The sequence below is a fragment of the Alternaria triticimaculans genome (assembly GCF_023758025.1).
Source record: "Alternaria triticimaculans strain BMP 0046 chromosome Unknown scaffold_7, whole genome shotgun sequence".
Classification (NCBI taxonomy): Eukaryota; Fungi; Ascomycota; class Dothideomycetes; order Pleosporales; family Pleosporaceae; genus Alternaria; species Alternaria triticimaculans.
Genome location: NW_026055964.1, coordinates 162,493 through 176,668, shown reverse-complemented (window position 1 = coordinate 176,668; position 14,176 = coordinate 162,493). Strand labels below are relative to the sequence as shown.

At 52.9% G+C, this 14,176-nt stretch overlaps 4 protein-coding genes across 4 annotated transcripts; 3 read left to right on the top strand and 1 right to left on the bottom strand.

Moving 5' to 3' along the window:
* Positions 1-2,440: 2,440 nt before the first annotated feature.
* On the top strand, positions 2,441-3,760 carry J4E78_005454 (uncharacterized protein; the record flags this gene model as incomplete). The annotated part of the gene is made up of 2 exons (XM_049366074.1): positions 2,441-3,566; positions 3,711-3,760. The coding sequence occupies 2 exons, from the start codon at positions 2,441-2,443 to the stop codon at positions 3,758-3,760; spliced, it is 1,176 nt and encodes a 391-aa protein (XP_049221800.1).
* A 2,800-nt stretch (positions 3,761-6,560) lies between these two features.
* J4E78_005453 (uncharacterized protein) lies at positions 6,561-8,171 on the top strand (the record flags this gene model as incomplete). Its single annotated transcript, XM_049366073.1, has 2 exons — positions 6,561-6,612; positions 6,712-8,171. The coding sequence occupies 2 exons, from the start codon at positions 6,561-6,563 to the stop codon at positions 8,169-8,171; spliced, it is 1,512 nt and encodes a 503-aa protein (XP_049221799.1).
* Positions 8,172-9,773: 1,602 nt separating this feature from the next.
* On the bottom strand, positions 9,774-11,129 carry J4E78_005452 (uncharacterized protein; the record flags this gene model as incomplete). The annotated part of the gene is made up of 1 exon (XM_049366072.1): positions 9,774-11,129. One exon carries the CDS (start codon positions 11,127-11,129, stop codon positions 9,774-9,776), a length of 1,356 nt encoding a protein of 451 aa, XP_049221798.1.
* A 922-nt stretch (positions 11,130-12,051) lies between these two features.
* J4E78_005451 (uncharacterized protein) lies at positions 12,052-12,838 on the top strand (the record flags this gene model as incomplete). The annotated part of the gene is made up of 3 exons (XM_049366071.1): positions 12,052-12,059; positions 12,174-12,588; positions 12,629-12,838. The coding sequence occupies 3 exons, from the start codon at positions 12,052-12,054 to the stop codon at positions 12,836-12,838; spliced, it is 633 nt and encodes a 210-aa protein (XP_049221797.1).
* Positions 12,839-14,176: the final 1,338 nt, after the last annotated feature.

The following is a 14,176-nucleotide window of genomic DNA, read 5'->3' as shown; positions in this document are numbered from 1 at the left end:
GACGTTAGGTCATCTACTTCCATTAGTTCGAAGCAGTAACCCGTGGAAAACCCAATGCGTCGATTCTCCTGAACCCCTTTACCCATCATCGATATGTTTGTTGAGAAACTACTGTACGATACTTCTCGTATCTCTAAGATGAGGCTAATGAAAACCGTAAATCCACTTTTTTGTACTACCCAACTCGCTAACGCAGGTACGTTAGGTAAGGATCTAGATGGGTACGTGCAACGGTGTAAGCATAGCGCTACTCGATAAGACTTATTGCTTGGTGAGATTATAATACACATTCGTGATGTTGGAGTGAGCGATACGAAGATTGGAGCTGGGGAGTGCTGGGAAAGATACAAAGATAGTTCTACGCAGCCAGTGTTACTATTCATAGGCGGCGGAGTGGGCGGTGGATCATTGTACCGATACGGATCTGAATGTAGATACTAATCTTCGCATCCTATGCGAAGCCTTAAAATCGCCCAGCTATATCCGAAGTCTGTCAATGTGTAGCAAGACCAATAGCATCGTTCACCAGCATTGCCAGTCTGGAACTTGACGTTGCGAAGCGCAATACATTATAGTTTCAGGCACGGTTAGCTCCTAGACGTTGTGTTTTGCTTCTCCCGCCTCAGAAACCGTCAGCCCTGCACGGCATCAACGGCAGTGGTGCGCGCGGCTGTTTGCTTTTCCAACCTGAGCGCGGGTGTGCCTAGCCGAGAAACGGGTGCGTTTCGGTTGAAGGTTGTTCCCGGCGGCGGGTATCTGAAACTATGACACGCGAGACTGTAACGTTTTGCGCTGACAAGAGTTGGACGTGAAGAAGCTGACGCGTACGGGTAGCGAGTGACCGAAGATGGATTTGAGGTATGAAGAGTAATCGTGGGGTTTGTGGAGAAGACTAAGGGTCGGAGGTTTAGTTGGCATTGACACTCTTGCAAAGCAACATACTTCACGTTGTTACTTTTGCGCAGCCGTTATTCCAGGGATCCCGCTGGGTCACCATGGAGTACTGTCGTCATGCCTCGGTGCAAGCCTCTGCGATCGAGAGTGAATCGTAGAGCCGTCGGACCGTTGTTCATGAGAGGGAGGCGTGTTAGTTTGTAAGATAGACGATGACAAGCGATCTGTATAGTATAGATATCGCGGGGTACTGTCACATCGACATGCTATTCGAGGATCTTGCAGCAACCTCGTATACGCAACGGTCTTGTCGCTCAATATGAAACATAGCCGTGTCTTGTAGGACGGCAGCTGCCCTTCTCGCTCTGCATCTGATCTCAAGTCGGAAGAATTGCAATACTCGGATCAATGGCGGGGCATTGCTAGTACACCAAGCCGCGCGGGCGGGGAGGGCGGATCCGAGATAGAGTGTCGATGACGTTGCGATGGATGAGGAAGCTGCGGCTTCGTCGTCGCGATAAGACGCCGTTCGAGACTTCCACCAGTAAGCGTGGCATGTGCAGAAGCGTGCTGTAGTCGATGAGCTTAGGCAGATAGGTCCCAGAGCAAGCGGAAGCGCAGTGCTGCAGCTGCAGCTGTCTGGAAGCTGAGAGGCCAGCCAACGATGTTGGAGCGGCAGCAGCTGGGCACAATGACGCGGGAGGGCTACGCTCCAAGAGGTAGGACGCGGCGTTTCACCTAGCTCCTTCCGAGCCTGGAGCCAACGCGCGTCAACGCGACAATGAATCGAAGACGGGCCAGAGTCAAGCTTGGAAGCGTTGGGGGAGTAATGGGTGTAACCATCGTAGACCTCAAAGAGGCGTTCATCGCCGTTGCCATGCATTCCCGTCGTCGCAGCCAAGCTGGACGTGGGGATTCGAGGCTGACGAGGTGCGAAGAGGTATACCTGTCATTCCCAGGCTCTCCACCCGGCATGCACGAGAGGCGTGGGAAGTGCGTGAGAGATCGTCCCAGCGTCGTAATTCAACCAGGGTTATTCCTACAGGCGACTCGGTGCGCCAACTGATTTGGAACAAGCTTTGCCGCGATGTTGAGTCGGCCATGGAACATTCGCCGGCGACAGGCACGCTAGCCACTTAGCGCGCCTGCGAACGTGAAACTCGCAGACCCCCTGCTTGGCTTTGGCCCTTTGGAGGTTCTTTCAAAAAGCCCGTGGTATCGCCGCCGCCGCCCATGCTCTCAGTAGCCTCTACGCCTTTCACCGTTCTCCATGTCGTTCGTTCTTCCCTCGTGTCCGTGAATTGCGCGTTCCACCTCTCATTTCCTTCTCACGACCGCAACCACTAGCCCTTTCACCCGCCAGGTCACGACTGCCCGAAGCAGCGAGCCGGCTTTCCCTCTGTACCCCCAAACCCAGCCAGGGCGTCTGCTTTGATAGTATATCTTCCCACCTAGGCCCTATCGAGTTCCACCTGTGCCCGCCGTTTCCACCACCGAGGACGCCCCTCCTCATTATTCGCCTGGCTCTTCAACCGCGCCCGCCACCATGCTTACCTTCAAGAAGGCCCTCGTGCTTTCCCTGGCCTGTCTAACGCTATTCTTCATCTTCAAGTCGCAGCACCACGGTAGCACAACCCCAAACTTCCGCAATGCGAAGGAAATGCCCCGGCCCACTGCCTGGGTGAACCCGGCAGACAGAGAACGCACAAAGGCCAAGGAGCAGCAGTCGAAAGAGGCGCAAAAGGCGACCGAAAAGGCAGACAAGACCTTTGACACTCCCGATGCGCCCGCGCGCAAGAAGCCCAAAACCCAGGTCAGCATGGACGAGCTGAGAGAGCGCCCGCTCAAGGACCAGCTCGAGTACCAGTTCCCCTACGACGTCGACGCGAAGACACCCGCATACATTTGGCAGACGTGGAAGTACACACCGGCGCAGGGTCAGTTTGACGAGATGTTCCGCGAGCCAGAGGCCAGCTGGAGCATACACCACCCTTCTTTCGTCCACGAGGTCATCACCGACGACGTCGCAGTGCACCTGATCAGACACCTCTACTCCTCTGTCCCCGAGGTTATCGAAGCCTACAATGCCCTCCCCGTACCCGTCTTAAAAGCCGACTTCTTCCGCTACCTGATCCTTCTAGCTCGTGGCGGCATCTACTCGGATATTGACACTTCGGCACTGAAGCCCGCGTCAGACTGGATACCTTCTGATGTGCCCGCAAACAGCTACGGAATGGTCATTGGCATTGAGGCTGACCCAGATCGTCCAGACTGGGCTCAGTGGTACTCTCGGCGTGTCCAGTTCTGCCAGTGGACCATCCAGTCTAAGCCTGGCCACCCTGTTCTCGTCGATGTGGTCGCAAACATCACACAGGAGACACTCGACCGCAAGCGCGCCGGCAAACTCAGCAAGGACTACAAGGGCATAATCGAGTTCACTGGGCCCGCCGTCTGGACCGATACCATCTTCAACTACTTCAACAACCCCGACTACTTTGACATGAGCACGAGCAAGGGCAACATTACATGGGAGAACTTCACTGGCATGAAGGCGCCCAAGAAGGTCGGCGACGTCATTGTGCTGCCTATCACCAGTTTCAGCCCCGGCATTAAGACTATGGGCGCTGGCGAGGATGACGACCCAATGGCTTATGTCAAGCACAACTTTGAAGGTACGTGACAATCTTTTCTTATCGCGCCTTGTGAGTGCCGTGCTACGCTGCACAGTACCACGCGGAACGATACGTCGGGCCGCGCGCATCCTTCCATTACACCCGTCTCGAGTCTCTGGTTTCCTCAATACTAACTAGTAACAGGCACCTGGAAACCCGAAAGCGAGCGTCACATTGGCGAGACCTTCAGCTGAACGAATCACGACCACGAATCGTCTGTACCGAGCTCGCCAATTACATAATCGTATACGCATAGAGTGCATATTACACCGGGTCGGGAAAGGAATGGACGGCAGAAGGCGACGCGACGGGCCGGACAATGCCGTGTCGCGTCCGAGGCAACACATTCTCGGAGGTCTACAAGCCACCGGCCTGCGTACACCCTCAGTAGCGAGCTGCGGCTGGGGCGTCAGTATCGCAACCTATCTGCCACCTCGATGTTGGCAACGAAAGTGGCGAGAACATGGGGCACGAAAAACTTGTTGGGCAGGGCCAGCACTTCCATATCGGCTTCAAGCGCTGAAGTACGAAAAGTTTCTGTTTTGACGTTTCATCGGCTGCATTACTACTCGGCGTCCGACAGCGTTTCTTCCTCTCTATCAGCGAGAGGCGTTTATAGGGGATTTCAGCAGCACTACCTTTATACATATTGCACGACAAATTCAAGATCAATTACTTCATTCAATCGTCCAAGAGTTAATTCGTCATAGCATAGGGCCAATCTGACGCTTCCCACTATCGTACAATCACCACCGAAGCAACAAGACAAGAGGAAACATCCGTGGGGTATCACTTCCAAACCTTCAACATCCGCTCACACCACCGCGCTTGAGCATCACCGCCTATCGCTCCCAAGCAACCCTCCGACTTTCCCAATTATGCTCAGTACACTGCCACCCAACGTCGGCCTCCTCTCCACCTCCTTCTCCCGCGCATACCTCCTCTTATACTCCCTCTCCGTCTCCGGATCCAGCTCCCCATAATGCTGATCATGATGCCTATGGTGCTCGTCCTCGTACTTGTCCTCTCCGTCCGCATAGGCATGCGCATTGTGTGCGTGTGTGCTGTGGTGCGAATAGTGGCTTTGCTGCGACGAAGAGCGTGCGTAGATGGGTGCGGCCTGTGGCGCGTAGGCGACGGGTGGTGGGTACGAGGCGGGGGCTAGATGGGTGGGTTGTTGGTATTGGTAGGAATGTGGGTCTGGTTGGCGGATTGGGATTGCTTGGGAGGGCGTGGGTTGGAGGTGTGTGGGGCGTTGGCTGTTGTAGGATGAGGAGGAGGAGGTGCGGCGGTGGGTTGGCATGTGTGGTTGTGGCATTGAGATCATTGCGCCGCTGTTGTAGGGCGATGTTGGTGAAGAGGAATAGATGGGTTGTTGTTCGGGGATCGGTGGGAAGTAGTTGGTTGGTTGCTGTGGTTGTGGCGGTCCCGGTGTGGTGGGATAGGGTGGTTGTTGTTGTGAGTATTGCGGATGGGGCTGATATCCCGATCTGGCAGAGTCGTAGGACGACATCGTGGTGTTTGATGGATGAAAGACGGGCTGATAGGACGACTGTTTCATGCACCGGCTCTGCTCTCGTTTATATCTCTGACTTTCCTATACGCGATATGCTCAAGTGTAGCCTCGCGGGAAGTGCCCTGTTTCAGGGTTGGTGATCGGCGATGCTGGATGGCGTATGAGGCTGGCTATGTCCCGTCTATCACAGACTTCGGGGTGATGGCGGGTAAGTTGGTTGTTCGAAAGAAGTTGGTCGCAGCTCGAATTAATCGTTTCAACAAACCCAATTTATGTCAACATCCTCCAGACATTGATCGCTGGCTTGGCTCTATTATACTTCCATGATGCGCCTCCATCGGTCCTCTTCTCACCCCGATTTTATGTCCACCTGCACGTGCTAAGTCTTCCCCGGTGAACTAAAGTGTTTGATGGGTGCTCCTGACCAATTAGTGCTCACCCAAGATCGCTTCCGACTGCCAAGGCATACTCGTGATGTGCAATCGACGGCGAAAACATGAGGGGCTACGTGCGCCGCATGCTATGATGTCAGTGTCTTGGCCGAAAGTTCACCGGCGGGTTGGGATTAACGTTGGGGTGCCTGGCGTTAGTAATCTAGGATGGTGTGCAGTAAACAGATGTTGTTGGTGGAGAGGAGAGAGGGCTGCCGATCTTTTCGAAGCTTGGGATTGTGACATAAGCTTGGCACAGCGCCAGCGGCCGAGGAGCCATCGCACATTATCGCATTATCTATCATTTGTCTTCGCGATACGCACGAGTTACAAAACATAGACGATTCTTGAATGGGGGTATGATGCAGTATTTCGTGCAAAAGAGAGCCCACAAGTTGACGCGGACTTTTGCGCGATCATTATGATGCGGACAAACGCGTACCGCAGATACTGCATGACGCTGTTCTCCATGCGAACATAGATCGTGAGGTCCAAGTGACTTGCCAAGGCGCAGCGTACGTAAACTGTTTTCGCGGAATGAGTCCCTTATAAATCGTCGCAGCTACGCCACAACCTTATCTCGAGTATATCATCGTTGCAATGTAGCCACAATCTAGTGGAGATTCATTCGCGCATGGTTACGACCCTGAGGCTGTGCTCTTGCGATATGTCTTCTGAGCGTGCATCGCCACAGGCAACGACCCGATTAAGCATCGGATTAGCGTTGGGCAGTGGCCGCCTTACCCACCGTACCAACCACGCGGCAGAAGGTGTTCGCATACCACGCCACTAAACCCGATGGCTGACCATGCCAAGCCAGATTCTTCGTCATGAGCCAAACTAATTCTTGACCCTACCCCACCACTGGCAGGGCTGAGCGATACGACTCAGCCACGGCAAGCTTTGGTGCAAACCACTCTTTAGCAGGCAGTTGGTGATTTCCCCTCTTCTTTTCCATACCACTTGCCTTATTATCCGAGTCGCACGTCGGTCTTACCTACTTCTAGAGCTTGTTCCTGTATTACCCTGCCTAAATTACAGCTGAACATGTCCTACAACTACAACCAACCAGGCGGTTATCAGCAGCCGTATCCGGGCCGTAAGTTGAGGCCCTCTCTTCACAGCCCGGCGATCATTGCATCCTTCATGGCTTACAATACTTGGCGCTGAAGCCTGATCTTGTACTAATATCTTACAGAAGCCCCGCCGCCACAAGGCTACGGTCAACATCAACAGTATCAACCACCTCCACAGCAAGGCTATCAACAACCGCCACCAATGCAAAACCAACAGTACGGAGGCTACCCGCCTCAACAAGGTTATGGTCAGCAACCACCGCAAGGTCAATATGGTGCGCCGCCGCCCAATCAGTACGGCGGTCCACCTCAGGGCCAGTATGGAGCTCCTCCCCCGCAACAGGGTTATGGCGCACCTGGGCAATATCAACAACAGCCACCTCCGGGTCAGTATGGACAGCAACCACCTCCAGGACAGTATGGCGCACCACCTCCAGGCCAATACGGCCAACAACCGCCCCAAGGACAGTATCAACCACCACCTGGACCTCCACCTGGCCAGTTTGGGCAGCAACCACCCCCAGGCCAATATGGCGCACCCCCGCCACAGGGTCAATTCGGTGCTCCACCTCCCCAAGGCCAGTTCGGTGCGCCAGGGGGGTTCGGCGGGCCACCAACTCAGGCCTCCCTCGGTTATGGTCCGATGCAGGTAGCCAACATCGACGTCAGCAAAGATGTCGAAGCTGTCCGCAAAGCCATGAAGGGATTCGGCACCGACGAAAAGGCGCTCATCGCGGTTTTGGCGAAAAGGGATCCTATCCAGGTTAACACTATTCGGGCGCAATACGACCAGCGCCTGATGCGAAACATGGTCCAAGATCTTGAGAAAGAGACCAGCGGCTATTTCGCGAAAGGACTTGTCGAAATTGCACGCGGACCTCTAGTATCCGACTGCTACAACCTCATGGAAGCGATGAAGGGCATGGGCACAAAGGAGGTCATCTTGGACGACATCCTTATCGGCCGAAGCAACGCCGACATCAACGCCATCAAGCAGAAGTACCAAGAACTATTCCAACGGCCGCTACAGAAAGACCTCCAGGGCGACCTCAGTGCCGGAACCGAACAAATGTACGACATGATCATCTCGGCCCGCCGCGCAGAAGACTCATACCCGGTCAACCCACAAGAAATCGAGCAGGCTGTTACGGATCTTCAAGCTGGCATGGGTGGCTTTGCTAGCAAGAACGTTCCCCAAGTTTGCCAGATTCTCACCAGCAAAAACGACGCGCAGCTCAAAGCCATGGCGAACTCTTACCAACAGCGCTTCCACAAGTCCCTCGACAGCGTGATCAAGTCCGCTTTCTCAGGCCACATGGAAGACGCACTCCGCCTACTTATCCACCGTGCCACCAACCGGCCCGAGGCTGAAGCCGTCCGTCTAGAGGAATCGATGGCTGGCCTCGGTACAAAGGACGAGATCCTCGTGCAACGCGTCGTCCGCTGCCACTGGGACAAGAACTTTATGAACGCCGTCAGCAACGCGTACAAGCAGGTCTACAAGAAGGACTTGGTCAAGAGGATAGAAGGGGAGACGCGCGGCGACTACGAGAAGCTCATGGTTGCTTGTGTGAAGCCTTGAGATGTTGCAGATATACGTATGAGTGTTTGGGTCTGATTACATGATATCCTTTTTCTCTTTCTTGTCGCTTCGGAGAGGTGATGGGTGTCGCGAGTGGGTTTACACGTGGGCTTTCACTTCATGGGCCTGAGAATGTGGAAAGATGAATAGATATATTTTCTAATGCACACATTAAGCCGAGTATTCCCCTATGACCTTCCGAGACAAAAACATTCCACTGCTATACTTCAATGCACCCCCAAAAGTTGTGAAACTCTGCCGTTCATAGCCGGACTAAAACAAGAAAGATTTCCGACACATCCTGGCCTCGGCCTCCTCAGGACAGTTCGGCGTCTCTCGCTCCAACGTCAGATCCCTGAAGTCTTCCCTCCGTCTTGCTTTTCCTCCTTCTCCTGCTTTCCGCCCTCCTTTACGTTCTGTTTACCGAGAATCGTAGGTGACCTGACACATTCTTCGTGTCTGCATGGCTCTTTGTCTGGTAGAATCCGACCCTGATTCTGGCTGTAGCTACAAGTATCTTGTTCGCGTCCTTTGCAGTGGAAGGCGAGGTTGTTGTACTCTTCTGACAAGAATGCCATAGTGATGCTACTTGTATTCGACTTTGACTTGGCTAGCTTTCTCGATATGAATCCAGGGTTCTCGGCGCGGGAGTGTATGTTGCTGTCCCCGAAACTGTGGATGTCGCAGTTGGTGATACCTGCTGTGTCTTATTAATCGAATCGATGGTGTATTGGGATTTCTGAAAGTATGTTTTTGCAGTAGAAAGACAATCTTGTTAGTATTTCAGCATTTATACACCCAAAACATTGAGTGAGCGACATGTTGGAGGAGTCTTGTAGGTGGAAGTTAGTCACCTTATGACAAGCGTGAAGCATATGAGCATTCATACGAACTCATACATTCAATGGTCTGAGCGTTTGCATCGAGTCATACTTTGGCGAGGAAATCTCAACCACGGGGCGACCAGACGTTCGCCCAAGAAAAACTGAGATATAAACTCTCGATGTTCCTTCCAGCTTCATCTCCTCCGAAAGCTGCCCACTCGTATTTGCAACAACACGCCGTTATACATGGCTCTTAATTCTTCTGATCTCCATGCCCGTCCGTAGCTTGCCCATCTTTCCTCTTCTCGTCCGCTATGCGAGCCGCTTCGTACATGCCCCACGACCAACCGCACATTGAGCATTTACTCGCGCCGGCAACGAGCCAGACGCCCACGTTCATACCGCAGGGGCAGATGTATAGACCTGGATTCGGGGGCATCTTCGGGGGAATGGAGGGTTGCTGAGGTAATGTAGTGCGTGTGAATATATTGGGTAGATGCTTTGGAGGTATTTTGGGGGTTGGTGGGTTGCAAGAGTTGAGTGTGGACGATTTCAGTAAGTTAATCCTGCATTCGAGAAATTGAAGATGTGATCATAAACAGCTCTCGCAAGAAGAAGTGGAGAACTTCATTCTGGCGCTGTTTGTCCATGCTGCGCGCTACGTGTTCGTTGCCAGCAGCCAAAGGCTGCACGCTGTACTACTCACATTCACAATACGTGTTGTCACGGATAGTCCTATGAGCTACGTAGCATCCGATAAACACGATAGTCTTATATTTTATCTGTAATAGGGTGGTGGTTGCTCCGCCACAGGCTCACTATCCCGAAGCATTTCCTCCAATATAAAGCTATCATCCGAGCCGCTCACTGGCGGCATCTCTTCCGGTGGCCCAAGATGCCCACCAGGTCTTGTCATGGGCTCAATAACCACATCATCGACATCAATCTCATGCTCCGACTCTTTGCCCGCGCATTCGAGCAAGAGGTCGTACTTGACGTCATAGTGAAGTGCGACACCGTATGTTTTGAATGTGGGAGGCACAATTTTGTTGATCTCAAAACCCTCCAAGATGGTATCCAAAGTGAGTTCTATTCCAGGTTTACTGTATCGCTGATTGAAGAGGTCGAACTTTTCGACGCTCTCTTTCCGTATCTCTCCATTTGGTGCAGATGCTAGCGGGACTCGGAAGTTGATGTGTGTCATTGCTTGCGCGCGGATGCCACGAAGATACACGGGTGCTGGTTGTGTGTCGCCGTCGCTTAGCGTTGCTTGCAGTGATAGCTTGATCGTGCTGGCAGCACCAACGCGATACTCTGGGGGTGCACTGAGTACTAACAGCGAAGTCGAAGATATCTCCTCTTCCTTAGCACCGCCTCGTAAGCCCGACTTGAGCCGTCGCAGCGAGTTACGCCGCTCCTTAGATGGATCTGGAGTTGATGGTCTCGATCTACGCTCAAAACGTATTGGTGGTGCTGGTACAAGAGCAGCTGTAGGCGATAGACCTTGCTCCGGAACCGACGGGCTAAAGCGGAGTTGCTGCACAACAACGGGACTAAGTGTGAATGAAGCTTGCTCCGTGACGAACTGTGCTCTCAGAAAGTACTCGTTACATATCGTGCTCTCGTTCCACCATAGCGACGGTGGAAGGGGATGACCACTCTCGTGCTCAAAAAGAGGATCTGGTCGGAATGGCGCATCATTCTGCAGCTTCGTAGCATTTGGCACTGCTTCTGGAAATCGAAATTCGAAGGGGTACTCTACCCGCGAAGGGGGACAGGTTGCGCTGGGGGTTGCCCTCCTCGATAACGTTTGCTCTTGGCAAAACAGCTCGACTTCGGAGATATGCTGGTTTGCAGGATTGCGCTCGCTCGCAATGCGACAGGTCGTTTTGCCAATAAAGCTTATGGTGACGTATTTGACTCTGGTTTGTGATTTGACGTGGACAACGCCCTTCACCAGGTCGTTATTGGTGTGGATACTTCGACGGCTCGATCTCGTGAACGCGATGGAAATGGGCCCATCCGGAGTATTTTGGCGGTCTGGATGATGGTGATCGCTATAGAAATGTGGTTGAGCAATGTAACTGTAGAGGAGACGAGGCTGTGTTGCTCGACTCGCTAGCGTATTTGCCATGCAGTCTCGAGAGTCAGTTCGATGGCAATATTGATGTTGAAGAAGCCAGGAGCAACGTATAGGTCAGCTAACACATGTGAGGTTTCTTGTGCTTGGCGGGTCACGCGTCGCGTGGGAGTATTCTTACAAGAAAGAACATTCTAAGGCTACCAAGTAGAGTGGTAAGATACCCCGCTTCTGTATTACTCAACCTACATGGCTGACGAAAGCCAATGCGCCTCTCGTCCAGGCTCTTCCGGACCGTGCCCGGAGTCACCTGACTATCGAGAGCGATGGATACTGACTAGTTACGGCTACATTGTCGGCTTGACAGCGTCTGAGTCTTCTTTCTGACCCGCAGGTATGAGATACCGCCAACCTCCAAACGGCACCGACTCCTGAAGATCGCAGCTTTACCATGAAAGCACAGATAGCGGCATTGCTGAATAGATGCTTGAGTGATGGATACGCGTAGATAACAAGAGGGTTGGCGCTGTGGTTGATCGAAGCTTGGAGCACCTGCTACGCCCGATGCGGATAGCATCGCCCCGTCTTTGATCCGCTTGTACCGGCTTGGAACCTCGCACTTGACCGAGACCGCAAACAACTGCAAGGACTCACAACATTTATCAACCTGCGGACTTCAAATCACCTAAACACACTAGCGCTGAAACGAATCTTCTTTCGCCTCACAACACAGACACTATGCATCGTTCACCTCACGACACAGACGACATCTGCATGCATCCTCAATGTCAGAGAGCAGACAGGGTCGACCCTGTGGACAGGTCTTCGGCTTTGTTTTTGAATAAGATGGTTATGAGAAAGCTACAAAGAGAGTTAGATGCGGATCCAGAAGTAGATCTGGCATCCAAAATCCCCTCTTCGTATGCAAGTCGGCTTGCTGGTCGAAAGTCCGATGGTTCGTGGGCTTCGCACCACCATGCTTTAGTTGTAAAACTAAAGCTAACGCCTTGCAGCTCCATCTTGGGATGAGCCACATCCACAGCCTCGCAAGATAGATACTTCGCCATTTCCTGACGATGCTCGACAATTTCTCTATAGTCATACCTCAGCCACAGTCCTGTTCCCGTTCTCTGAACCCCTCCGAGGCCTTATTGAAAGCGACCACGACGAATCGTCCCTTGCCAACAGTATCCGCAAATTGGTTGAACAGAGCGAAGTTGTCTGGACGCCACCGTTGGGCAAATACAGTATCGTCCTCAAGTGCAGTCCTGGTATTGCTCTCAAGATTATAATGAAGATGGACGACTTGACTGAATACACAACCCTGCAATACCTCGAGGAACACAAACCCACCATTCCTGCACCAAGACCACTCGGTCTTGCACGCCTTGGTGACTGTTTCCTCGTCTTTATGACTCTTATGCCTGGCACGACACTCGAAGCAGTCTGGCCAAGACTAGACGACTCCCTTAAGCGCTCAGTTCAAGCACAGCTGAACGATATTTTCATCGAAGTACGGTCTTTGACCCGTCCCGACAACATGCCACTTGGAGGTGTGGCAGGAGAAGGTTGCCAAGATGCGAGGAGAAATGTTCGCCGCACAACCGACCCTATTTGGACTACAGAAGATTTCGACGACTGGCAATTCTCCAATCCCCATTATGGAAGCCCAATTTACATCAAATTCCTTCGAAGTCTTTGCCCGCCCCTATCACAGAAGCATGTTCTCAGCCACAATGATCTTCGGCCTGCAAATATTATAGTAAAGCTTGAAGGAGGGCAATGTCGCGTGACCGGCATTATTGACTGGGAATATGCCGGCTTCTATCCAGAGTACTACGAGTCTACCAAGGTGACGAATTGTCTGGCCACGAACGAGACTAGTGATTGGTACTTGTTCATTCCTGAATGCGTCTCTCCGCTTCGGAACGCGCAGAAATGGTTGCTAGACGCTAGCTGGTATAGCCATATAGCGTAGATTAGCAAATCACACATATTTTGGTTAGGCGCGGGCTCAAACTTGGAATATCCGCTAGGCCCAATATGGATGACACCACCCAGTCCTTGATCCGCTTGTGCCGCCCGCCGGCTTGTAACCTCGCAGATGACCACGACTGCAAGCACATGCGAACAGCTACGACAACTTTGCGAATTTGGCACTGCGGGTTGGCTACAAGTTCTCATGATCACGGTCCGCGGAGGATGACAACAAATGCCCTCTTACGCTGCCCCGCAAGTCTAGGCTGCCACCCGAAGGACAGCCTGGGGCATCCTCCTCGCCCTTTTCGATGACGACGAATTGTCCCGCGAAATTATCAGCCGGCATAACGCTCCTGCAATCTGGAGCCGCACAGTAGCCTTGGAGGTCACAGAAATGGGCTGCAGGGCCTTATTCTGACGACGTGTCTCTTGCAGACGAGGAAAGAATCATGTCTTCTCGCCCATTGAAGCACTAAGAGAAGGCAGAGAGCAAAGATCGAGCAGTGTGGCATGGCTGTGCCGACATGTGCAAAGTTCTTGGCGGCGCTGCCTGCGAAATAGGGCCCTCTGGCCACCCTACGAGCATGCGCGCGCACGTAAGCGCAACACGAGTCCGCCTCTCGTCCTCTATTTTGCGCAACTGAGCAGAAAGGTAAGAAAGAAACACCCAAGCGTCCACGGGGAGATTTGACTATCATTTTTGTCGACGCGGGCTCGTATACAAGCTCAAATGCGCAGGCGGAGATAGCATCCGCGCAGGCTTACGTTCCATAACGCCGCCTTCTAGCATGGGGCGTTCCTGCGTGTCATCCCTGGTCCCAATTTACGGAGCAGATTACAGTGGCGAACCGGTCGCAGCAGAGGACTCGGCAATCGCGAAGGAACGATATGCTTGACTGTGCCACCCGCGATGTCTCACCTCCTTATTTCAACGTGCGCCCAACTTGCTGGATTACGCCTTGGGTATTATCTTGTGTTACGGAAGATGATTTCGGGTTCTGTTGTAGACAAAAGTCCAACTCCTCAGGCGACGGAAGTGTAAAGTGGGCGCAGCTCACAAGCTGACAGGCGTTTCTATGAAGGCCTAATCACCGGCGAAGGTTGAAGTCAAGACCACGAGC